This window comes from Columba livia, chromosome 14, assembly GCF_036013475.1.
Source record: "Columba livia isolate bColLiv1 breed racing homer chromosome 14, bColLiv1.pat.W.v2, whole genome shotgun sequence".
NCBI classification, from domain to species: Eukaryota; Metazoa; Chordata; class Aves; order Columbiformes; family Columbidae; genus Columba; species Columba livia.
The window spans coordinates 12,382,501-12,409,714 of NC_088615.1; the positions used below are offsets into that span (position 1 = coordinate 12,382,501).

Sequence of the window (27,214 nt, forward strand, 5' to 3'; positions counted from 1 at the left end):
GCACCGTCCCTTCAAACCCTAATTCCCCACTGGAACAGTCAGATGAGGCTGAACGGCGGTGGCGAATCTAGAGGACACACACGGCCACAGACACCCCCCGCCTCCCCACCCGGGGCAGAGAGCGGCCGAGGACCACGGGGAAGGGGGTGAGCCACCCTCACCCGGCGGAGCCCCTGCCCGAGAGGGGCCGGACGGCAGGAGGATGAGCGCGGACACTCGCTCCAGTTGACGGGGCTGAGAGCACCTGAGCGTCCCCGCGCGTACCTGAGGCATGGCTCTGCTCATCGCCTGGGTGTGCGTCGCTGTGAGGTGAGTGAGCGCTCCCCTCCCAACCCCAGCGACTGCTGACGGCTCCCTCAAGCCCGGCCGCAGCCCGGAGGACCGAGGCGACGGGGCCCGAGCCCTCTGCCCTCCTCTCTTCTCCCCCGGGGCCGGTTCCTCGACAGGCGCCACTTGAGCGAGAGGGCTCAGGAGGGGGACGGGGGGAGGCTCGAGCCCAGCGCGAGGGGCTGATGGCGGGATCGGCCTCTCCTCGCAGCCTGAACAAGGCGCTGGGGGCCCAGGGCGACGGCGGGGACCTGTACTCGGAAAACATCACCCGCATCCTCGACAAGCTGCTGGACGGCTACGACAACAGGCTCCGACCGGGATTTGGAGGTAAGCTCCGGTTCCCTCGGGGAGCCTGAGAGCGCACGGCGCGGTGCGGCGGGACGAACGGGGGCTCTCGGGGGCAAGAGGGACTCGCCCGAGCGGGCGCGGGGGGGAGGGTCCCGTCCCAGCGGAGGGAGGCGGTGAAACCCAAGAGGCGGGCGTTAAAGGAGGAAAGTTTCCCGTGCCCCGCCGGCTCTGTCGGGGCAGCCCCGCTGTTCCGCTCGCTCCGAGCTCGTCTCCGTGTCCCGCAGGTGCCGTGACTGAAGTCAAAACGGACATCTACGTGACCAGCTTTGGGCCAGTGTCCGACGTGGAGATGGTAAAGGCCCGGCTTGCTGCCCCTGCTCTCCTTTCCCGGGATTCATTACGGTGGCATCTGAGTTGACTGTCATTAAAGCAGATTACGAGGGTTAATCTTCTTGACTATCCCCAGGCCCCAGCAGAGCAGTTTGGCTAGAGCTGCATACAGCTATTTCCCCAGCAGAGTCAGCCAGGCCAGCCTGAGGCCCAGGTGTCAGCCTGAGCACAGAGAGCAATGTGAGCCTTGGGTGAGGGCACGGGTGGGAGGTTAAAGATGCCTCTTTAACCTCATTAAGAAGATTGAAAGCATCTGTGGCCCTGCACATAGGTTTGCAGGAAAGCTGCATAGTAGGCAGCTGCAATGGCTATTTCTGAGATGGCTGCTCCTTGCCGTGCTGTGTAGCCCCAATTCCAGGCAGTTGCAGATTTGGGTGAACTCTGTCAATTACAGCAGCAACCCCAGGAAAATATTACACCATCAGAGTGAGGATGGCATTGCTGTTCTTCTCAAAAATGACTTTGCTGGTTTTGCCCTAGCCCACTTCCTCCAGTACCTGCTGATCTGATCCTGCAGTCCAGTTTGCAGGCAAGGTGCAACTCAAAGTTTTCCCACCTCTCTTCAGCAGTCTGTTTGAGAGAAGGCATAACCTTGCCTTCTTACACTTTTGCCTCTGGCCAAGGTTAAGCTCTATTTCCTAAGCAACTTCTGTACAGAGCTCCATTCTGAAGGCTTGTGAGAATATTAGTAAGAATCCTTGAGAAAAATAACTTAGATTAATATTAACTTGACGCCATAGTCCTACTGTAATGTGACTCACTCACATCAGTTGTTTCTTTGTGAATATACAAAGTAAGCTGCAGAAGAGGCACTGATCATGACTTTTTGTTCCTGGAAATTAAACATCGAGAAAATACTAAATTAGACATTTGTATTTCCTTAGACCTCAGTCACTTTGAATTAAATTATCTTTGAGAGGCAATGAGGTTTCTTTTTTTTACTCATACCAAATTATTTGTTCACTAATTAATTCGTAACTATTCTTTAAATAATAAGAAAATAGGCTTTTTTTTTTTTTTTTAGTAACTACTTAATGGTAATAGGATTAAGTGTTTAAGTAGTAAATGAAATGCCAGTGACATGTGGGTTAGGTTCTTTCATGGAGTTACGGTACACACAGCAACTTGGGACCGTTGGCCCCCACACATCAGTCAACTACCTGTTTGTTTTCCATAGGAATACACAATGGATGTCTTCTTTCGGCAGACATGGACTGATGAGAGGTTGAAGTTTAGTGGGCCAACTGAGATTTTGAGATTGAACAATTTAATGGTTAGTAAAATTTGGACACCAGACACATTTTTTAGAAATGGAAAAAAATCAATTGCTCATAATATGACAACTCCTAACAAACTTTTCAGAATTATGCAGAATGGAACTATTCTTTACACAATGAGGTGAGAACCTATTCTTCTGCTTTTGGTTGACCTTTGGTTTTGATTCTTTCAAGTAGTGTTTTTTTCATTTTCATCTACTATAATGTATTCTAGACTAACCATTAATGCTGATTGTCCTATGCGGTTGGTGAACTTCCCTATGGATGGACATGCTTGTCCATTGAAGTTTGGAAGCTGTAAGTTTTTCTCTATCTTTCTTTTTTTTTTATAGTAATACATTCAGTCTACATGTATGTGAGAAGTTCAGAAGTGAGATCCTAGGACACTACTTAATTTTTTATTATATTTTTTTATAGTAGAATCTTACTTTCTCCTCTGAGACTCAGACCATTCATAAGCATATAGATTTATTCACTGAAGGGTGATTGTTGAAGCATATTTTATTGTTTATTGTTCTTACACATCTAGTAGTCAAAATGGACCTTTCAATAAGTTACAAAAGCTGTAGTAAATTTTCTATATTACTTCTAGTTTTACAAATATTTAGTCAATCTGTGGTAATCACTTTTGAAAATATTTAGTTGATCTGTAGTAATCTATGTATTTGTTTTATAGCAAATTAGTAAACAACAGCTAGTGCTTATCAGGTCCCACCTCAATCATTCTCTTATTGGCTTTTTTGCATTTTGTCATGAATGAGGTTAGGAACTTGCTGGAGTAGGATGCATGTTTCTGTGGGTATTTGAGCCACAAAAGGGATCATGTTATTTATTTTTTTCAATTTATCCTAAATTACATAATTAACAATAGTAATTTTTTCCTCTGTAACTCAGATGCTTATCCAAAAAGTGAAATAATTTATACATGGAAAAAAGGACCCTTGCATTCGGTAGAAGTACCACAGGAGTCTTCCAGTCTCCTCCAGTATGACCTCATAGGACAAACTGTATCTAGTGAAACAATTAAATCTAACACAGGTAAGATGTAGTTTTGTATGAACTATTGACATTATAAAACACACCTTGAAAATAAATCACAGTTTGTTGTTGTTTTTTTTTTTTTTAATATAGAACAAAATCAGTTTAATTATATTTTGCTATTGTAAAACATAGAAAGAATCTAACCTTTTCAGTAGTCTCTTTAAGCATACAATTTTTCATGCAATTCTTAAGAATTCCTCATCTCCCTGCCACAGTAAAAACAATACATAAAATGAATATTATTCTCCTCTGTTTCCATAAAGTCACTTTACCTTTTTTTAATCCGCTTATTTTTATTGTGCACTAAGAGGCCTGTAAGTGCTTTCCTCAGAACAGTATGTTGGGTTTAAGCCAATAATGTTTACTCATGATGTTGCCCAATGATGCTGACATACTTGTCTCTTAACAGGTGAATATGTAATCATGACAGTTTATTTCCACTTGCAAAGGAAGATGGGCTACTTCATGATACAGATATACACTCCATGCATTATGACAGTCATTCTTTCTCAGGTGTCTTTCTGGATTAACAAGGAGTCTGTTCCAGCCAGAACAGTTTTTGGTATGCTGCATTAAGGTCTTCGAACAGTTCAGCATCTCATATACCATTCATTCATTATTTTCATTGCTTGTTTGTTTTAGGTGAATATTCACTTCAGCTGCTCTATTTCCATCTTCAAAGGAAAATAGGCTACTATCTCATTCAGACATACATTCCATGCATCATGACTGTAGTCCTGTCCCAAGTTGTGTTTTGGATCAACAAAGAATCTGTTCCAGCAAGAACCGTGGCTGGTATTCATGTTTTGTTCTTTCATCATTCACTCCATTCACTGTATTGAATCCATTGTATCGAACAGCTACTGTAATCCAGTGGGGATTGGAAAAGACAGCTAGTAGATTTCAATGAACAAAAGTAAATACTAAAATTAAACCAAATAATACTCAATCTGCCAATGAGCGTCAAAATTACTCAGGATATTTGGTTAGCCAAGACTTGTTGGTGATGTTTTCTTCCCCTCCATATGCTTTCATATGCAGGAAGGGACGATTTCTTAGTGAATGTCACCCTCTCCATTTTCTGAAGAGGACATTTTCTGTTGATTTATTATCTTGTGAAACCCATCTGAATTAAAGCTTTAAAAAAAAAAAAATCACATGAGATGGAATTAATCTCATTTTATGTGAGGTACCTCATCTAGCATTCATTCTGAAGTGCTCTCTTCCACTTGCCTACCAAGGTATCTAAACAACTACTGAGGACTTTAGGTGGATAGAGTTAGGTGAGATGAATCCTGTCCCTAGCACATGTTGAAGTTGGAATATGAAGGCTGTACCCACACTGTATGGCAAGGCCCTTTTTTTTCAAGTGGTTTGAATTAATGCTCCCAAAGCTGTGAGTTTTGTCTCCTTAATTTTTAGTGTGTGTTCTGCTATTACATTTTACACCACTCCACACTTCAGCTGCGCTTGTTATTAAGTGGTAAACTTTCTCTGACTGAAGTGTTGCTTCTAGAAAATCAATCATAAAAATACTAAGTAAAAATAACAAAACTTGTCAAAAACTTCATGAATCCACTACCTATACATATATATTTTGCAACTCTATCTGTTTTCTCTTAGACCCTTTGTGAGACTTGTCTTCAGTTTCCTAACCATAAATGTTTCCTAAGCATAAATGATGCAAGTCTCATAATTAAAAAAAGAGTATGCAATTGTAGTTAGCATGCTACAGAATGTGTATAGTTTCACTTCAGTGAGTCGGCTTTTTCTACCTGCAGGAAACGGTATTCATAAAAGCATTGCAAACTTTCAAGAATGTGGAATGAACACAACTTCCTCAGGTGCCTCTAAAGAAAGATCAACACTTTTGTTCTTGAAATCCCTGTTGGGAACTGGGATGCAGTTTGACATCATTAAGCACTTACAAGTATTATTTTCTGGCAATTGAGATTTCTTTAAGTGCTTAAAAATATTAAAATATCAGGCAGTAGATTCCCAAGGATGTTTATTGCAACTGAAGCACAAAATATATCTAGGAGGTCTGTACACCAAATATGATGCTACCTGATTTGGCTTTATATTGCATCTCAGGACTACACAGTGCCATCCTCTACGCTTTGAGCAAAATGTATTTCCTATTTAGTGGGCAGTGGAAGTCAATTCTATATGCTTGAAGTAATGTGCAAATAAGTCATTAGTTGATGCAGTAATAATTATATACAGACCCCAAACCCTAGAATAACAACTCTTAGATGCCATACTAAATAGTAAATACAGAATTAGAAACAGTAAATATTTTACAAAAATAGTAAAATAGACATCTTTCTCAGTATTGTGGAAAATTAGCCATGTTGACATTTTAAAAGCATATTTCAATCCTTATTCCATTCTTCTTTCTCCTAGGCACAGTCTGAATTTATAGTCCTCACTAATTCAAAATTCCCTGGATTTTGAACAGCTCCATCTAAGGAAAAGAGGGCAAATTCCTTATGACAAAAAAAAAAAAAAAAAAAGACTTTCAGGCCCCAGTGAAAAAGAAAATATTTAAAATTATCCTTTTTGCATCATATTGGAAATACTTGCATTACAAATTTTCAGTTTTACATCTCAGTTCCCAAACTGTAAGGCTGAGAGAAATTAATAGTAGAAAAGTAACAATGGTGTGCCAAAACCAATTTCTCAGAACAAATTCATTTAGCAACTCTATTTACCTCTAAAATGGATGCCAGTTATCTTTTGCAGGTAATATTACAACAAATACTCTGAACATTTTGCAAAGATAAATTAATGGTCATAAGCACCTACTCTTTGCAGACCTGCAAGTGAAAAATGGGAGACAGAAATACTTATAATTGTGTCATTGCAAAGAACGGCAGTTTGCTAGTACAAAATTCCTTTTGTTTTATGTTGAGCTATGTATATAGCTACACATATATATGTATATATATGTGAAGTTTTATGAAGCATTAGAATTGAAAACATGGTTCTTGGAGGCTGAGTTTTAAGTATGCTCTAAATCCACAAGGCAGTGGCTATTATTTCACATTTTTATGTGCCTTTATCTAATATTTTTTATTCTTGGAAAAAAATTAATCTGTTATTTTGCAGAAAGATAGTACTCAGTTTCTACTTTCCGAGGAGGTCCCCCTGGGAATTTTAAGTTAATATCGAGTCATTAAACTTTATTTATAATAATATATCAGATAGGGAAGGGTGTTTTGTTTTTTTTGTTGTTGTTTCATTTTTAATAAGAAAAGATAACATATTTCAATATTTGCACTATGTAACAGATTCTTCAAAACTTACCAAGAAGTGTCAAAGTTGAAAAACAAGGGCAAACAACCATCAGTTACACAGTTTACCAACTGTAATTTGGCAGTCAGTTTGATAAAGTATTTTTCCACAGTGCAGAGCATTTCATCAATATTCACACTACTTTGGAAGAAGTCTTATCTATATCTGTAATAGAAAAGGAGTCCTATTCCTAAGTTGAAATCCCTGCTGCAGTAAGTTTTTATTCAGACACAGAATATATCATTTTTATTACTAACTAGCACATGGACAGTTCTAATCTAATCACACATCATATTGAAAGGTTCATTCTGGACCTTTGGAATTGGAATATATCTCAGCATACTTGTATTCATATTATAAAATGAGTCTGGCAGATTTGGGAGAAGTAGAGGTCCTACATATTTTTATACCGTCTCCTATTTGCATTTCATTAAAACATGTTAAGTAATGACATTGGGATGTAGTTAACCTCAGACAGCTGGCAAGCTACATCATGTGAAAGAAATGATCTAGTCACCCTGTCTTGATGCTGCAGTATGCAATGACACTGCATCCTTGCCACCGAGCATCATTCATAGTGTATTGATTCATCACCATAACACGACATTTTAACATCCTTTACTTTCCCACCTACCCTTTCCCAATTGCAGAAAAGAGCAGAAGGGGTATTCTCCACCTTGCTATCTTTACATACCTGCAATTTTCACATTCTAGCAGGCATAATTACAAGTAAACATGAGTCATAGAGGCTCATATGTCAATGAATGACTTTGCTTTTGCACTTTTAACTTCTATCAGGCAACAGTGGGAAGTATGTTTCCTACATTGTTAATGCTGTATACTTCAAAACAGAAAGAATAAATTCATGAGTTCAGATGAATAACACTGTAGGGCCCATGAGCTACATGACCAGATTTGTTGTGTGAAAATAGATAAGCAGACGTAGAGAAGTAGCTTTTCTGTCCTGTATTTGTAACTATGGGCACTTTCAAATCAAAATAGTGTTATTGAATCTTAAACAATGTATCCAGTGATTAAAGACACAGGGGACCAAACTCTCATTACTATAAATATTTGGATCATAGCCTACCACTGGTTTTAATGCAGAATTCAATTGATTCAATGAGGGTTCTGTAAACCATGATCTGTCTTGTGCAACAACAGGAGAAAGATAGGATTACTGTTGGGAAATGACAGTATGCTAATCTAGATTTCTGCCAAACGCTCCACTTACTAACCCCTCAAGTAAAGTGTCTTTCATAGTTTGACCCCGAATTTTGTTATACCCATGTTCACTACAATTCTAAGAAGCTGCACCAGGTAGTATTTAGTTATCTTAACTTTCAGCCCATTCAATGTATTAAGGAAGTTTGTTCAGAGCTTTTAGATGCTGAAACCAGTATACATTAATTACTTAAGAATACAAAAGACTTAGCAGTTTTGGTAGTCAGCTGTTATGTAGGATGACAGCAAAAACCAAAGAGGAGTTGTGGGTTTTTTTAATATATATGAATTTAAGAGTATGAGTGTTGAAGCAAAAATCTAATTCCCCCATTTTCTTTCCCTTATTTTCAAGGAATCACTACAGTTCTAACAATGACCACTTTAAGCATCAGTGCACGCCATTCTTTGCCCAAGGTGTCCTATGCAACTGCCATGGATTGGTTCATAGCTGTGTGCTTTGCCTTTGTCTTCTCTGCACTTATTGAGTTTGCAGCTGTCAACTACTTTACCAATCTTCAGACCCAGAGAGCAATGAGGAAGGCAGCCAGGGCAGCAGCACTGGCAGCAGCACTATCAGCAGCAACTGTACCGGCAGAGGACGAGATTGTCTCGGTAATTGCTTGCTTTTCTGATAATAAGCATCATATAGGAAGAGGCAGCTGAAGTAGTGAATGCAAAACAATATTAAAGTGATCTTAACCTGAGACAGATTATGTAACCAGACCATGTCTATTTATCTAAGACATCATTCTTATTTCAGAAAATGAAAAGGCTTCATTTATTCATACTGTTTATTTAAATTTGGGATATGATTTACTAGAGAGTTGTTTATTTGGTAAGATATTTAAGGAAAGCCATTACACTGTTACCCATAATACTTCTCTTGAGCAATGCTGTAGGCAGTGTGGTCAGGCAGCTGTGGTTCTCTCAGTCAGACTACAGAGTTGCAGGACACTGTACAATGGAATGAACATGTGCATTGGCCAGATGATTATGGGATCACTGTAGTACACTGGTACATACCATAAGTGGGTCATCTGGAAAAAGTGAAATTAGCCTTTACATAAACTTGGCATCTGTTACTTTCATAAAAATCTGTGTTGGTGGGAGCCTGGGGAAAAAACATAAATGTAAAGATTAAGGATAGATTTTACTATATGTGAAAGATAGGAAGGCTTTCTAGTATCAAAAATGTTTGTCAGAGTTGCTTGTAAATATTATTCTTTACATCTCAGGCTAAGTAATGAATGCTGTCTCACAACATATATTAATATATTTATCCCTATAGCCCTATCCCTCCTGTTTTCAAAATCAGTTCTACTACCACCACCTTTCCTATTCTGAGAGGAATAACAGAATTTGAATGACCTTCTGCAAAACCTTTGAGTCTATAGTTGAATAAGGAAGTCAATCTAAGAGCTACTGAACATCAGGACAACACCTGACTCACCACATAGTCATTTTTTCACGTTTGCTTATAGACAGCAGTTAAGGTTATAACATTTAGGTACGGACAAACCATCAAAGTCATAATTGATAAGTTGCATATTATAGTGAATACAAACTCCAGGGCACCTTGCCACTGGTCCTCATTGGAGCTAATCCATGAATGTTCTCTACTTCAGTCTGGAAACATTGTGCTTGTGAGCCATATGGTATTTTGCTTACAATTTTTTTAACATTTAAAAAATTGTAAGCCATATTGTATTTTGCTTACACATTTTTTACTATTTAAAAAGATTGAAGATATTGTAAGATATAATAAAATAGAGGAATGTATTTTATTTTCATGAAATATATAGATGCAAAAAGAAGCAAATCTTTATACATTTTTGTTTGTTTGTTTTAAACCACAGTTGCATAAAGAAAATACAAAAGGAAGTCCAAAATATCTAAAAGGAGCTTGGACACAAACATTCACAGAATCTTGCACTGATTTTAAAGTGACAGCAGGAAGGCTGAATTAGTTTTGGCAATATTGCAATGTTCATATCTACATTTATTTTAACCAGTAAATTTTTGTAATTAAATTTAAACCTGACAAAAAATAATGAGAGGAAAAGAGAGTATCTGTTTGCCAATAATTAGGATATAGTCCCCCTTCCCCAATATAATGATATTTGAATGAGAAGTACTCTGGACTGAATGAGCAGAACATTGCAACAGTAAAGTAGTATAAAATAAGAAAAATACTGTTAAAACAGAAGGAACTTTACAATGTACTAAAATTTCATTTATTTCTTGTTGAATTTTTTTTCTTTTTTTGAGGACAAGCTATCAGGAAAAGAGAGATCACTTGGTTTTATGTAGCATGGGAAATATTGATAGCTGCTACTTAATGAAGTGGAACAATAGCTCAGTTCTTTCCTGCACACACTTCCTTACTCCAGTTGGAATTATTCATAGTGAGGTTTCCAAGAAGAACAAAAAAAATGCAGCTACTTTTTATTTAATTGAAGTCCCTGCTGAGCGATAGGAAAAGTTTGGCCCACTCTGCGCATGCTACTGCTGGTGAATTCACGGCAGATGCTACAAAGCTACCACCACATCCCCCTCACCTCTCCTCCCCCAGTCTCCAGAAGACAACTGTTGCAAAAAATAAGCCTCTGCATGTGCCCAGATATATTAGAACATACTCCTGCTGATCGAGGCTCCTTCAATACTTGTGGGTCAGGTTTACCTGGCCTCTGTATCATTGCAGACCAAGCTAAGCACAAACTACAAAATGGCTGCTGAACAAATTAATCTAAAAAAAGAAATTAAAAGATCTCAAGTTTCTTATTGAGATCTTCAGCCACAAACAGGCATACAGCCAAACTGAAGACACATTTTTCTCATTTTGTAAATATTAACTTGCTAGCCTTTCCAAGGAAAAACAAAAAGGCATCTAGTAATAAAACAGACATCTAGGAAGCACACTGCAACCTTTTAATCAAGAAAATTATTTACAACTAGCTAACAACATACAGATTTAGCAGAGCAGTAAACCCTATCACATCTAAGTCCCAGGGTAAATTCAGACTCTGAAACACCCCATAGTGTCCACAAAATTCTGTAGTCCTGATCTTGCTCAAAGATCATATTATCCAAGACAGTAATTTTTAAGCCCCGGAAGTCCACCACTTTTTTTCTCACAGGACCACTGCTCTGTGAGAACCCACCTCTTCAGTAATAGAAAAAGCAAAATCAATGTGATCATAAAAATGAAGGATACTTACAATTGAAAGAAAGATGATGTAGTCAGAACAGCTTCTAGAAGAATTAACTATTACATTTAAAAGATCCTATTCCAGAAGGGCAAGCTGGGAAAAAGGAGTAATTACAGGATAAGAGATTTTTTGAAGTATTTTTTTTTTATTATTTTCTTTCTTTTTTGTGTGTGGTGAAGGTAAGGGGCAAAGAACTCTTGTGTGTTGTCACACAGATGGATATACTGCAGGCAGTGATATAATTTCAGCTGAAACAGACCTGAACCAGCCAATTTGAGTGCTAACAGCATAGTTAGCGCCGGCTGATTGCGTGAGGATATGACCATTTCCTCAGGATTATCATCCTCTACTGAGCTTTTTGCTTCTATAGTTACATTACTGGTTTTAAGGCAGTTATGTTTAAATAAGACACACAGCATAATATTCTGTTCCTTTCTTATTGTAGATTTAATAGCTGTTTTATTTCCCTTTTCTTGTCCTATACCCCCCAACTTGTTCTGCTTGTTTGCCTCTAGATTCTTTAATCAGTTTTCTCTCCAGATTTTTCTTTTTTTGGTTGCTACAATGCTCAATTATTATTGTTTACAATTTATCTTCCCTCTCCTGCTCTTCTTTTTTCTCCCCATTTACTCTGCCTCTCTTCTTAAAATATTTTCTAACTCACTAGGAAAAAAAATGCTATTAGAATCCATGTCTTATACATTAAAATATTTTTTAACTGTGTACTTTATTTGATTTTAAAAAAATCTTGCCCTTCCCTCATACCCTGGTCTTTCTTACCTTGGCTTTTCAATATGTGAATTTTTTAAAAAAATTCTTTTTGCTGTTTAAGATAGGATGGTAAAGTTGTTTATCCACTTGTAATGCTAGTATTTTTATTTGTGATTTTTAAGTGCATGAAAGTTCTCAGAATTTTAGCTATATGAAAGGGCAGGTATAGCACGAAGAGTTGTGAACAGTGTGTCAAAAATGCTTACTGTCTTCTGCATTTATAGAAGTCAGATGGTATTTTTACACCGAGAAAAATTCTGAAGATTGTGGAGGTTTATTCAGTTTCGGGGAGTCCATTTATAAAAATAAAAATGAAAAAGTGAGATGTACCTACTTGAACATATTTATGGCTGTACAACTGCCAATAGAACTCTGCTACCAGTAGCAACATTAAGAATAGCAATATAGACTAGAAGTTTTTAATAATAATCTTAAAGTGCCTGAAGAGTGGCTAAAGAACTTTCTGGTGGGAATAGCTTTGGGCTGTATGAACTCTTACTTTCTGTATAACAGGAGACCCATTCTTCTGCTTTGCACAAGAGAAGCCCAGCGAGGCAGTTTTGGTATAAATGAAAAGTCAAGGGAGTTCTAAAGCAGCCAGTTAGAAGCTTTTACTGCTTGAGTGAATGCCTAAATTCATTGAGATAAGCATAATTACAGAATATATTCAGGGTTTTTTTTAAATTCCAAATTAACTATGTCTCCTAAGGAAAAAAAAAAAGTATTTCAAAATACTATCAAAAAACCTCCTTCCCCTTTGGTCTAGTTAATTTTATGTAAAATCTTGCTTCATTCAAATGAAAAAAAATATTCTCAATTTTAAATTGTAGCCAAAAAACCTGTACACTCAGAAAAGAAAGATGGCAGATGACGAAACTCTGCTTAAGCCATTGGACTACACTGGTTTCAGTAGGAGAGATGACGGTCTGACCATATACTCAGTTAACTGATGACAGCCCAGCATGTCTGATCTGGTTCCAGGAAAGCCGCTCTATTTACCTCCGTTAACTGAGAGCAGAATTTGGCTTGCTGTCTTTGTCAGCTGCAGGCAATCCCTGTGTGAAGTACAAACTATGGGTGTTCCACTCCAAAATACAACGGCAACAAGCTGAGTGGTCATCTGGACCCTGACAGAAACCTGGTTTTATTCATAGTGTGACCAAGCTTGTTCTAGCTTGTCAAAACCAAACGTTATGATATATACATATATTAAAAAACAACAACAACAACAAAATATTATGGCATTTAGCTTTTGAATTAATTTCAAATGTCTATTTTCTATATCAATCATACTATTTCATCATTATGGCTTCCTTTATCCAGGAATATTGCAGTACTGGAAGTTGCAGGGGAAGGGGAATTGGTGATACTGTCTGGAATGCACCATTTAAAGTAACGCTCTGCAAGGGGGTCAGGGAGCAGACACAGTGGATCAAAAGATATCCTTTGCATCTGAGAGACTGCATGTAAGAGACAAACAATTGTTACAGGGTAGTAGCTTGACCTGTAGTTTTAACAGAAAACCGCAAAGAACTGTGAAATACTGCTGGGAGATCTTTTTTATTACAATGTTCCTATGCTTCGAAATTAACATGGCTTGGGCAGAAAAGGGTTCTCATTCTCTTTAAACAACCCTGCCCAATGGCAAAGCAGCCATATATCACTTCAGTATAGAGGATTTAGTTTTCTGTAATTATGTCAGAATATATTGAGTATGTTTAATGAGTATCCCAATGCAACTCAAAAGACAGCACTTCTATTTGTATTACCAACAGAAACAGCTATATGCATTAAAGTCTTGACTGAGATCGTGGCACTTTCAATCGAATTAAGGAGACCTTCCTGCTCCTCCACAATTGCAGATTATGAAGTAAACTATCAAAAACAAACAACAACTTTCAATTATATTGATTTTTTGTCATCCCAACAAGGAAAGTAGATGCTGATTATTTGATTCTGCCTGAGTTATATCTTTGTCTGATTGGCAAAGCCAATGCATGGCAGTAAGGAAGGTTTAGGAGTAGCTGATATCATACACCAAAATAGAAAAACTCAAGAAGAATTGGATTTAGACATTTTTTTTGTTTAGCATTGAAATCTAATTCCAGTACCATTTTGCATGGAGGCAGTAAGAACAAAACAGAATTAAATTACAGAAAAAATTCCAAACAAACCTCTCTAGTACTGTTTGTGCAGTTCAGTCTCATCTAGACCCTCAAAGAAGTAGCCCTATATGCTGCAGAAATTTAGCAGAGTAAATGCAGACAGGGACTGTTTTCAGGACTGACACTGGTACGTTTAAGAGCTGAATGTGACTTTGAACATTAAATCTGTTTAAGATAAACACATCCTTTGCTAATTATTTGATTTTTCTGATATGCTACATGTAAATATTAGGAAAAGACTCTACCACAGTACATTCACATTAACAAGAGAATGACTAGAGCTCCAGTCTCTGCTCTCCCTACTGCTTCACCTGATGGTTAGGCTATGTTTTCAAAGACATGAATTTCTGTCCCTGAAGGTTAAGAAAGAATTTGAACATGGCTTTCTCATGCTCCAAGTGAGTAATTTAACCTGAGTGCTTTAACCCTTTTACTAGGGTAAAGCATGAAGAAAACAAATTTGCATGTTATTCTTTGTAGTATTTCTAGGAAAGGAAACAGAGAATTCCTAAAGAGATGCCTAAAGCTAGGACTGTTAATGACCTCTAAACTGTATTCAGCTTTTGATTATGGAGAACACTGTTTTAAATGTTTGCAATACACATTTTTTTAATCAGATCCCATAGATGAGATATGCAAAGACATGTCTAAATTATAGGTTATAATGAAGCTCTGGTATGAGATGGATACTTAAACTGCACAGAACTGTAAAGACTGAGGTACCTTAGTGCATGCCCAAGGGCATCTTACGTGACATGGTGAGCTTTGCTGCTACAAGGTGCTGCATGTGTGTTGTTCAGTAGCTAAGAAGAGATTTACAGATCACTGTGGAACATTCGGGGGGTAAACTATGCTTAACTCCCTCTTTGGCAGCTAGGTCACTAGCATGTGACTTTATATGTATAAAATGAATGGTTGAAATCACTCAAACTGTATCTACTAGTGAGATGGACAACGAAAAAGAACATTTAATTTAGTGTTCTGCCTTGTACAAACATTTAGTTTTGGTCCTAGTTTTTCTGATTGTTTGTTTATAGGTTTTTTTCATGTGATTTGTGCTCAGAAATTTCAATATCCTTAACGAATACATTATAAAGAAAGGAGGAATAACACATTTTTAAATCCAAAGTTTTAGAGTTTATTCTCATTAATCTCTTTTTACTGCATTGTCCACAGGTATTAATTTATTTAAAGTTATCCAGTATCTGAGTGCATACGTAAGATACTCATGTTGCTGCTAGGTCATAAACTAAACTGATAGTCAGAATATGTATTTGCAGTACAAAGGAACAGAAAGCAGTAGAGAATTTTACAAATATGAATTACAGAAATCTCTCGAGGAGAAAAAACATAAGAACAAAGCACATTCATAAATCACAGTCAGCATCTATATAAAAATCAGAAAAAGTAGATAAAAAATTCCATTTACTCCAAGGTTATATATGCTATATTTTTAAAAACTGGAAGCCAAGCAATCTGCTGAGAGCTTCCTGAGACATTCTGGTCATAAGCAAATTGTAGTGATACTGACGAGAGTTGTGAAGAACTGCACCTTTACAGATGAGATGAGACTGCTTTGTGAGCTTTCCAGGGGATCAAAGAGCTGAGCTGCATAAGCCTAGTGGAAGCCAGACTATGCCTTACTAGCCCATATACACACCAGTCTTTGTCTAGTCTAGTTTTATGATACCTCAAATTAAACAGTGATCTTGCAATTTGTTCTGTGTCACTGGGCAGTCATACATAGTGACAAATTTAATTGCTTGATGGGACTAGCATTCCACATGAGTGCAAGAGTACTCCTCTGAATCAGGATTCAGTACTTAACAAAATTCATTATTTCTTTATAACAGTGTGCCTTGCCTCAGGCTTCTTTTTGTTGCTTTTAATTATTCTAAAACAGTCCTTACTATTTGAGTGATTGCCTATGTAAACTATGCAAAATAGACTATTCATTCCTGTTTTCTCTCTGTGTTTTGCTAAAGTTTATGATGTCATTGTGGGTAATCCTTATCAAAATAAAAAGTTAAATGTAAATACATTAGATGAATTACTGTATCTGCTTTTCAGAACTCAGCTGAAATAAGAAACTATGTGGTTTCTTCTCACCACCCTCTCCTTGTTTTAGCAGTGAATTCTAATGAAAAATATGAGTTGTGGTTCTAGGGCAGCAAGTCTGATCTACAGTCAGCTGTCACACCGAGAAACATCTTCATTACACATCTGAGATAAATTTGGACTTAGAATTCCATATCCTGAGTAGTAATATACAAAAAAAAATAGTCTTGACCCTGACTTGCTGATAGACACACGAGGGTGTTAAAGACAGTGTAACGAACTACTCAGGGACTTTATTAATGATTTATATCAACTCTAAACCATCACCAGCAGGTAAAGAGCATGACAAAAAATTGTGATTTACTGAGACAATAAAATGCACTGGTCCTTCCTAAATATTGAAATAGTCTATTTTAGGTAATGAGAAGTTATTAATATCACTTCATTGATAAAAATTGACCTAAAGTGGCCCGTAAGTGGGAGCATAATCAAGTTAGTTAATATGCTGTCCAAGTTCTGAGGGCACACATTGACTCCGGATCTTCCTGTCTTGAATTTGAGATGAAATCACAATGACATAATCATCCTTCTGTAGCAATCCTTCTTCAATAGGAATGAGATTTAATAAACGTTATAAATAAAATAACTACCAAGATTGTACTTTACCAAGAGCATATTCAGATGATCACAATGATTTTACTACCTCTGCATTCTAAACAGGTTCAATACTGAACATCATCCACAGACCATACACTACATCTGTTCTGCCTACTGTTAACTCCATCACCTCACTACAATAACTCCTGATTCACGCTTGAATGATCCAGAGCAGAATTTGACCCACTGTATTCCAGAATATCACTGATGAAAAGGGTGACAATGCACCTTAGCACTTGTATTTTAGGAACCACTCATTCTCCACAAAAGGTCAAGCTCTCTTACAGTAAAGCAAAAAACAAGCTACCTTGTAACTTTTACAATTCAGTTCTAAGCAGGGCATATGGACAAAACAGAAGAGCAACTTGTATGAAAGCAGTAGCCCAGTCTCTGTCAGTCAGTCTTTTTATAGAGTGGGATTATTATTATGATTAGTGCAAGTGGACACGGATAACCCTGTTTCTGAGACACATCTGTAGATCATCCTCCATTAAAGTCTCTCTGTTGCTTGCTGTGTTACTAGAAAATACAAAATCCAACATCTGCGTTCCAGATAGGCACAGTCCCAGAATATGAATGCTATTAATATCCTTTCAAAACATGATACTAATAATTTAATGTGTAGATGGCAAAGTGGAAGAATGAGGGATATGGCAAGTTGGAAGTGTTGATGGGATGTGGGGGAACAAAAATGTAATAGGCAAAAAGAGATCAATACAGAAAAAAAACGTGTTTTTTCTTTTTTGTTGTTGTTAGGTTTTTGTTGTTGTTGTTGTTGGGTTTTTTTCCCAAATCAGATGATGTTCTCTCCACCTTTTAGACTAAAATCAGCTGTGAGGAACCCCTCTCCCTAACTTCAGTTGGATACCAGTGCATTCATCCACAAGCAGAACTTGGCATCATGTTATAGCAACGTCATTTGTTCTGAAATTCTGGTGTAACACTGACCGCTAAAAAGATAAATCCTGTTATAACTCTATTTCAGTCATATATGAGATACCAGGTGTGTTAGGCTAGTCTTGTATTAGAGAAATTACAGCCAAAGTATAAGCAATGTATTTGAAGAAGTGCTTATTTTCATTTTAATTAACAATTCATTTATCTGATTGACTAAAATATGTTTCCATGCTTAGAAATCCTGCAAGATAAATCCTAAAAATGTTGACAGTGGGCTGCATTTGAGTGAATGATTGCCACTCAATCACTCCCAAGGAATGACTTCGGAAATTGCATATCTAACAGAATTTGGCCACCTTGAAACCATTCAAATGTTACTACTCCATTTTGCAATAGGTACATATGCTGTTGTATTCTAAGTTATTTACTTTGGGTAAGACTTCCCTCATCAGCTTCAGTCATCCAGTCATCTTGTTCTGCTGACCAAAAAAGCTGCTTAGTCAAACCCATGAGTAGCTGTGTGTGTTGTGTGATTTTGCTGCACAATACTCTTCATCAACAACATGAAAATAAGTTTTACATTCATTTATTGATGAAGCCTCAGACTAAAACGTATGTTAGCACTCTTGCTAGACTCTAGGGTATTTCTGTTGCTTCCTGTTAACAGAAAATGTGAGTACTTCATATTAAAATAACGAAAAACAACTTGACGCTCTAGGCGTTCTTCCATATTTTCTCAGCCATCAGCCGAATCTTATGGCTGCTGCCATGCAGCCACATTACTAATGGCAGTCCTGAAGAGTGGCAGTAGCAGCAAGGATTTTGAAAACAGCCTCCCATTTGATAGTACTGTGAAAGTGGGTAACCTATATCCATTAAAGCAGACTTAGATCCTGGGGTAGATCTTATTCCTAAACCATTTCTGCAAGGAAGGAATCTATTACTTCTACTGTTGTGCAAGTAAAAAATGGCATCTTGGCCACAAATAGAACAGGTGTATATAATGTATATACATGTCAGCCTAGCAACTAAGACACAAAATCTAAATCTTCCTGAGGTCCAGCTAAATTTTTAAGAGCTTTCTAAAAATGTATTTGAGCTGGCTTTGAATATTGCATAAAATATAGGAATAATCTAGTTTCATTTTGCCATAAATGAAAATAAAAATAGTCCCATTACAGTTAGAATGAGTATTCGTCTTCAGCTGTATGCATGAAACTGCTGTGGGAATCATGAGATGTATTAGAAAGTGAAATGTCATCCCAGAAAAACCTACAGGACAATTTAACATGTGTCTTCAGCAACTGTAAAGGTCGTCCATCTCTTTTTATGCAGCAGATTTCTAGTTCATAAGCAGCTAGTCTGGGACTAACACGCATGACAGCTCAACTCCATTCAGTGAGTGTTTACCAAAACTCAATGGGCTCACACAGTGAAGATTGCACTTGAGCCAGCCCATATGTGCTAATTTGTTTAAACTTGATTCATATCTACATAAACTTCAGTCATTCCAATATATTGCACCTTAGATACACCACTACCTTCTTTTCTTTTAGCTCAATCTTTTCTTTCTCTATAGTAGCTTCCATTTATTATCATGTTAAAAATATAGAAATCACCTATTCTTTTATGTTTCTACAGAAAAGCTTTAGGCCACAAACATACCTCTGTATATTTGCATTATTGTTGTGATTTCTTTAGATTGCTCTATAGCAGAGAAACAGCAATAAAATCAGAAAATTGAGTATAAAGGTGGAGAGAAGCCTAATGATCACAAAACCTAAGATTCTGTATCCAAAAATCACCCTTTTTTTCCCTCCTTTTTCTTTTTTTTCTTCCACAGCATTCTGACTCTAACTGCAACCTGAAGAAGCGAGTAAACTCTGTAACGTCTCAGGCAGAACAATCTCCTGAAGCCAGCATAATATCAAATAGTGCATCCCAGTGTCAACCAGTGTCTGTTCCTCCACCAGCTCCACCACCACCACCACCAATTGGAGGCACAAGTAAAATAGACCAGTATTCTAGGATCCTCTTTCCAGTGGCATTTGCAGGATTCAACCTCGTATACTGGGTTGTTTATCTTTCAAAAGACACAATGGAAGTGAGTAATAGAATTTCTGATTACTTGCTTATGAAATGTAATAGGTTTACTTGACCAACATTATTTTCATTATTCACTTACTCTTGCAACTCCAGTTAATCAGTCCGTTCTTAGGAAAGTTACTGATAATAGCTTTCTCTAAAAAAGTCAGCTGTGGCGGCACTCAGTACAATGCAGAAAGGCTATTTGAAGATGAGAAAGGTAAACACTTATCTCTATGCCGTGTTGCACTGAGCAGAACACATTGTGTAAGGGAACGTACGATGCCATTCTCAGCAAACAAACTAAATCTTCCATTTCTTAATCTTCCTATCTGCAGTGAGGAACAGTAGAATTATCTGCTGAAGCAAGGTTGTGAAAGAGACAAGAACTTTAATATCTCCTAAGGTTTGCTCAGTGAGGTAATAAGAGAACAGTCTCCCCCAAAAAGTTTGTTATTCATTCTAAACATTTATCTATAGCGTGAAGAATTGACAACTGCAGTATACAGTTTGTGAATTAAGAGTCCCTGATTTTATACCTTTTAACACTGCTTTTTCCTGTTTCTTTGTATTAAGTCTTTAATGCTTTAATTCTCTCATTTTTTCCTTTTGCCTAAATGCAGTCAATGGTGTCCTGTTTCCTTGGTAAAAAAATATTCATTTGCCTCGTTGCCATAGAATTTTTGCATCTCACTGTACATTGCAGTCAATATGATTGGTACATTTAGCTTTATTTAGGACAGCTAGAGAGATAATGACAGTGTTTAGATAGTACTGAATGCACAAAGTCCCTACATCAATAAAAACAGAGGCTGGCAATCTGGTATGAGTGGCGAGCAGCTTGTGCCTCTGTTTCCTAGATTAGAGGTAGATCACGCCAAGGGAAATCTCATGGACAGCCAGGAGATGTTGAAGTAACACAACAGAGCTGATCAGCTGTCGGGTGGCATCTTGCCTCTGCTTGAAGCAGGGGCTACTAGCCTCTAATTTTGCTGATTTTTGCTACTGGTATGATCAGGAAAATGCTGTCTCTCAAAGATGGAGCATGCTGCCAAGCAGCTCATATAAAATCAGGAGGGCAGGAAGATGGGAGGCCCTATCTCTTACAAATGTTTCTGCAGATGTCTCTCTCAAGAGGTCACAGCTGCTACCTCCTGGCCCCTCAAAATCTGCCCAATGCTAAATTTAGCATTTGTGCCAGAGTTACTGATCCTGCCATTAAAATATTGACTATGTGTGCAAATTACTTATCTCAATCAGAGAAGGGAAGTATCAAAAAAGCTCATTTATAATCATTACTGCTTCTGTTTTGAGGCCAGTTCCTCAGTTTGTGTAGCTTGCCATAACTCCAGTGATTTCTTTTAACTGTTTGCATTTTGAATCTAGAAATGTTTGAAACATAGTTGCCATATCCCTTGGTAGTGATGAATTATTTACACTGAACCTTGTATATTAATAGTTATAGTACAACGAGGCTTTTAAAATACTTCTAAAGTCTAGAGCATAGTGCTGACTATAAATATTTTTAAAATGGCACTTTTGCAAGCTCACAAACTTACAAATTCAGAAATTATGTTCTGTAGTAGCCTTATAGAATGACAGAAATCTAGCAGCAAGATTCAGAAAACAGAACAGTATTGACAGCTGGGGTGTTTCAAATTATGAAGAACGTAAAACAGTTACACAGAATGTTGATCAAACTCTTATTCACAAATGATGTTTTCCTGTTTGTGTACTCAGCTGTAACTAATAATGAGTGAGATACACATTGCTAGGTTTCTAATTCAATATGTTGTATCGCTTTATCAGTTGTTACTTTCAGGGAAAAACAGGATTGGTTTTGCTTAAAAATACATCTAAAATATTTAAACCTTTCCATTGAAGTGGAGAAGATAAAGTTAGGTGAGCATACTTCAAGGCCATTTCAACTCAATCACAGGCTCAAGCCCAAAAGATTAAATATTAGTACAGCATCACTCAGTTAAGAAATTTAATTTCATTTAGAAAGTGCATTTTATGCAATATTTCAGATATATTGGCTTTCCTTTTTTGACTTATTTCCTTGAGTTCATTTGGCTTTTGTTTAAAAAACAAAATGGAAAAAAAAAAATCTCTAATCAGTTCATTAAAAGAACCAAGTTTCCTGTGCAGAAGTTCTTGTAGTGCACCGTTCTAGGATTTTTGATTAGTGCAGTTTGGAGCATAGAACATCATTCACCTAAGTCTGTTATTGTGGAGATTCCTAAAGCGAACATCTACCTGCTCTCTATGGATGGTGCATATAGAATAAATCAAGAAGCTTTTCATGAATGGGTTTGTAAAAGCAGGCAATTATCACTGGAATCAAACATAAGTTGCAACTCATGTAATTATCTTGTGACCAGACTCTGACTTGGAAGGAAGTGCAAGAAGCATTTTTCACTTCCTGTTCTGCAGTCAGACCATCAGCTAGAATGAGCAACCTTGTTAATGTAACGACACAGTTGCATGAAATGAGGAACTCTCTCCTAAGCTGTTTGGTACTTTTCTGTGCACTGCTAAGCATTCTTCCTTATGGCTTAGGTAATGGGCCATATGTTACAGAAATGAAGAAGTCATTCTTGTGTATTGTATCTGATAATATTTATAAGAACCTTGGGGCTTCAGTCCTTTTCAAAGTGCTCCTTGGAGTACCTTTCTCTTCCCCCTCCATTTAATCATTTTATTTTTTTGAAGTATTCAGGTTAATCACTTTATCTTACTATACATGTAAACTAAAAGTATGTTCATTACACAGAAAGTTTAGGATTTGGAAGTTTGCATAATGAACAAGGTGTCTCTAAAAAAATGTATGCCTTTAAACATTTGAGTATTATTTTTTCAGAGCAACTAGGATTAGGCAGATAGCAAGAGTATCTTAGGCTGAACTCTGTATTTGTACTGCCATATATACAGGATCAAGTCCAGCTCAGCAAACCAGATAATAGCAAACTTTCTTCATAAAAATTCAGCAAAAGATTAATTTTAAGCAAAATAGCTGTATTCTCTGAATTAAAAAAAAAAAAAAAATCCAAGTTGAAACTGAATGCTTCAACTGAATGCTTTTTATACATGGATGGAGTTGAAGTTACCTTCTGTCCTTACTGTTTAAATAAATGGTTCTATTCTCCATTGGAACAATTGGGAAAACATTCAGTTGCAGTCACCCACCATGTAACTTGATAGAGAAAAGATATTTCAGTGTAAATTGGTTTGCAATAGCATTGCAGGACAACAGTTAAACTGGTAAAAGTAGAGAAATGAAGCTAATATAGTTCTCTGCCTGCATTTTACTAGCATGCTGTTAGAACCTAGTATAACCAAAGGACAACATAAAAGTGGAAAAAATGACGTAATTTAAAATATATATGAAAGAATCCTCAATTGAAATAACAGACGCCAGTTTTTAGACCACAGAAAATGCCAATGCTTGTATGATAAGCCAACCTTTCAAAAGGTTTTATAACTGTAATGCTGACAGATGCTTAACAACATCACTGTGCCATTTATAATATAAAAAAATAAAGCATCAAATTACTCTAAAAGGACTTACTCCCTCACTACAGAAGGTCAGTTTGTAATTAATTTAGATGGAAGGTTTGAAGATGTGACATCCCCATGATCTACACATGCAAAACAGAGCAGGCATGTTTCTGTGGTGCATGTTCATCTGCAGACTACAGTCACACCTGCCATCCACAAAAAGCTCTATGCAGTAACAAACAATACGCATTTGTCTAGATTAGCCAAATAGAGAAGTTCTTGAAAGGAGAACAAACCTATCTGACAAATGAGAAAAAGTCATACAGCATTTTTTGGCTTGGCTTTTGGTTTTAAATCTTCCTAAGTCCTTGAGCTGAATACTAATTTATGACAGTGACTTTGGGAGGTGAATTGCACGCTTACTTTATTTTAAAACTTGCTTGATTTGGAATGCAAAGCATGTCCTTTTAATTAGAAGAATACAAATACTCTACCTTTGCCATATCATTCACAATGTGTGTGCTGTTCTCACATCTTCTTGCACATCTTCTTTTAGAAAGTAAAGGGTCTTAATTTGTATAAATTTATATTACAGTCTGTAATGTAATGAAACATGGAACGATGGAGTGAATCAAACTGAAGAAGGATAGGATGTTAAAGTTTTGATGAAAACAAGCAGGGGCCAGCTTTTATGTTTGTGAGTAGAGGAATGTACAAAGTCACTGAATGTGCTAAATGTGCTGAGTCCTGGATATTATTTTGACGCAGAGAACATAAGAGACAGAGAGAAGACAAGATGCTAATGATGCATGGGTCAAGTGGGAAGAAACAAAAACAGAGGAAGAAACAAGAACTGAAAAAGTATTTAGCTTCAGTATGTTAATACTGATAAAAATTGCAATGCATATTGTTACATCACGTTTCAGTCTAAAGACTGGAAGAATAAAGTTCAGGACAAAACAGTTATTGCCATATACACAATTGAGCGTTGATGATCTGGGTAACGAACATCAAATTCTAGGAGGATTCTCCCTTATAACACAGTTCTATTTTAAGTCTGCTGAGACAGTTAGAAATCAGGTGGTTTTGTTGGTTGATTTTGTAGTTAACCACCCATAGCTTAAACTTCTCTACACTTTTCTTCCAGTTCTTTGAACCTACTGCAATGCATCTTCGAAATGACCATCAGTCCAACTGAAGATCAGCTCAAGGTTTCAAAGAATTCTCTGAAGGTCATACAGGGCTGAAGGGATTTCAAAGGATTTGGTCTATCTACAGGTGCTCTCAGTTTTCAAGCAGGGAATACTTACATTCGACATGACCTGGAAACAAACTCTGGACAAATCCAAAAGACGGAAGCTGCACAGGGCTCTAACAATACTTCCTTCATATTTCTTATACTGATTTTACTATAAAAGTTCTCGTTAAATTACTTTGTTCTATTGTCAAAGAAAAGAACGTGCATTTGTTCTAATTCTGTTATAAACAACAAACTGTTTACATTGATATAAAACAATAATAACAGGATTATTTTTAAAAAATACTGTAAAAGTTGCTAAAACAAGACTGATTCTGAACTGATGCAACTTGGCATAGTTTCACTGAAAGGTGAGGAGCTGCACTGATCTGCAGCACTTGAAACACACCCAAAATACTTTTAAGAAATCCCATGAAAGGGAACTGCAATCGCATCAGGTTTTCATAACCCTTTCACAGAAAAGATGAATGATGAATTCTTATTTTCTTTAATTTCATTTTCATCTCTTTAATTTTGAAATAATATTTATAAACAACAAGATATAAGAAAAAAGGAAATAGAAACTATTTTTCTATTGTTTATGTACTTTAGCTAGTTAGTTATGATACTGCTTTTTTTTTCTTTTTTGGAAGTACAACCAGACTAGTAACAAGCAATTTCTGGGTAGGATCTAGACAGGCAGGACTGAGTTGTCAGGGAATTTTCAAGGTCTAAAGCTGAATAGACAGAAAGATGCAGCTACTCATCAAGCTAAACGCAAATCTCCAACTCCAGGGAACTTCCTAGAAGCGAGTCTTGACAAGTAGTTAGGGAACAAGCTGCATTTTATCAGCTGATTCTACTGAATTGCCTGTAGTAAACTCCCTGGAACCTTTTTTTCCAGAGGCAAAATACTGTCAGCATATTCAGAGTTTCAAAATAATATTTTAGTTCATTTGTCACTCTCAGCACAAGCAGTTGCAGGATTTCTTTCTCATATTTCATAGTCATCTGTTATTTTACTATACATTCACCCTTCATCTCCATAATCCTTTTTAAGAATGTAATTTGAAAAACTATGCCTAATCAAATCAAACCCAAGGCAACTTCATTGCACGTGTAATGGACACCAGTGGGAGTCAAAAGCACCCAAGGAACATTTACATGCAGCCAAATAAAAAATAAGGACTCCTATCTTTAAATTTAATACATTGAAAGTAAATCAACTTTAACAGAAACATTAAATGTTGCGTTGATTTAGGAAATTCAGGGACTTTTGCTTTGTCTAAACAAACATCTTACTCACTGTGAGAAAATATTTAGAGGCTGATTAAAGTGTTGACACCAGTACACTGCCAACTGCTTTACTAGCTCCATAGCATTTTTAGCTCTCTGATGATCTAGCTCCAGCTGTTTTCTTCCTCCCATTTCAAGAGGACTACAGAGCTTTTCCTTGTGCAGTAGCTGGGCTCAATATGTGAGATCACTTGTTGTACTTCCTGTTCTTGAACTCTGAAGAGCGTAAATGGGACAATTTAAATAGACTTCAGTCCGTAACTACTGTTTGCATGGAGATGTCATGTTTGCAGTTTGCTTTTCCTGACTGGCTGCGGGCTGGCACACTTGGATGTATTTGTAATTGCACTGAATTCTTTCTTCATTTTCCTTTTGTGACAATTTTTCCCATTTTCAGCCTTTATATACTATTTTTAAAAAAAATTAAAACATGGACACTGGGAAAATATTTTATAATTTGTAAATACATCTTATTTTGCAAAAAGCAAATTGTGCTATAGGGACACAGGTTATTTTTCAGTATAACTATACTCGTTCTTGCCTCACTGACAAATTTTCTATTTTGAGTACATCAATATCTATACGAGTTTTCAGAGTATTTTAAAATTGGTTTGTGCACAAAATGAAAATGTTTAAAAGCTGTGGAGAAACAAGTGACACTGAAGCAGCTAAATTTTATATCTGATCTTTGTATAAAAGAAATCTAAATACGAATTTTACAGCAGATGCAGAGAGTTCCTAAATAGACACTATTTCCTTGGAGTGTAATATTTCAATGTATAAAATAGTGGTAACTTCTGATTAGGAAACTATAACAGCACCTTAAAAATGTACTATCAGGTCTCAGTATTTAATAGCGTATTTCACCATGAGCATAAAGACTGCTTATCATTTTTCAAAGGAGCTTTTCATGTGGAAAAGATAGACAAGGGTTTGTTCTCCATATCTGTTGGAATGGTAGGAAGGGAATATGTATTTTTCCTATTAAATGCTTTGTAGACTCACAGGTGTAATCAATAATAATGTTAATAATGTCAAGTTATATCTTAGAATAAATGTAATTACTTAAAATCAATGTCAGTTCTTAACAATCCTGGTTATTGTTGAACACCAACCAAACAAGCAATACAGTAAAAAAAGCAGATAAATTGAAAAGTTTTGTATAAATATATGTATATATTTATGTATGCATATATGCCTATGTATTTCTATAGAAAATATAAATAATAAGTTTCTCTATTCAATACAAAAAAATGAAAATGAGGGGATATGGGTTTCTTCCAGTATTTTTGACTGTATTTCAATAGGAAGAGCGAGAGCTAAAGTTGCTGTGAGATGGGAATTTGTATGTGCAGAACAGGACATTGTGGGGGAGAAGATGGGCAGTTACCATGCTCTGTTGCACTCTGCTAATACATTATTCAGCATTAACCTAACTTCCTATGTATCCCAATAGAAAGGATGCTCTGGTTTTAGCCCACAAACCCCTCA

At 36.8% G+C, this 27,214-nt stretch overlaps 1 protein-coding gene and 1 long non-coding RNA gene across 3 annotated transcripts in view; one reads left to right on the forward strand and one right to left on the reverse strand.

Annotated features, from left to right (window-relative positions):
• On the forward strand, positions 1 to 26,171 carry GABRA6 (gamma-aminobutyric acid type A receptor subunit alpha6). Of its 2 annotated transcripts, none has more exons than XM_005503515.3 (10): positions 1 to 309; positions 539 to 657; positions 903 to 970; positions 2,186 to 2,406; positions 2,500 to 2,582; positions 3,180 to 3,323; positions 3,736 to 3,888; positions 8,200 to 8,459; positions 19,448 to 19,708; positions 24,338 to 26,171. In XM_005503515.3, the coding sequence occupies exons 1-10, from the start codon at positions 272 to 274 to the stop codon at positions 24,386 to 24,388; spliced, it is 1,398 nt and encodes a 465-aa protein (XP_005503572.1). In that variant the 5' UTR covers positions 1 to 271; the 3' UTR covers positions 24,389 to 26,171. The 2 variants fall into 2 exon arrangements, with proteins under 2 accessions (XP_005503572.1, XP_064886138.1); XM_065030066.1 differs by lacking the exon at positions 3,736 to 3,888 and adding an exon at positions 3,969 to 4,121.
• Positions 8,625 to 27,214, reverse strand: part of LOC135575421 (uncharacterized) — a 72,365-nt gene continuing 53,775 nt past the window's right edge. The window contains exons 2-3 of the long non-coding RNA XR_010466193.1: positions 11,066 to 11,149; positions 8,625 to 8,958 (exon numbers count right to left, since the gene is read on the reverse strand). This is a non-coding gene — a long non-coding RNA (uncharacterized LOC135575421). The remainder of the gene's footprint in view (positions 8,959 to 11,065; positions 11,150 to 27,214) is intronic.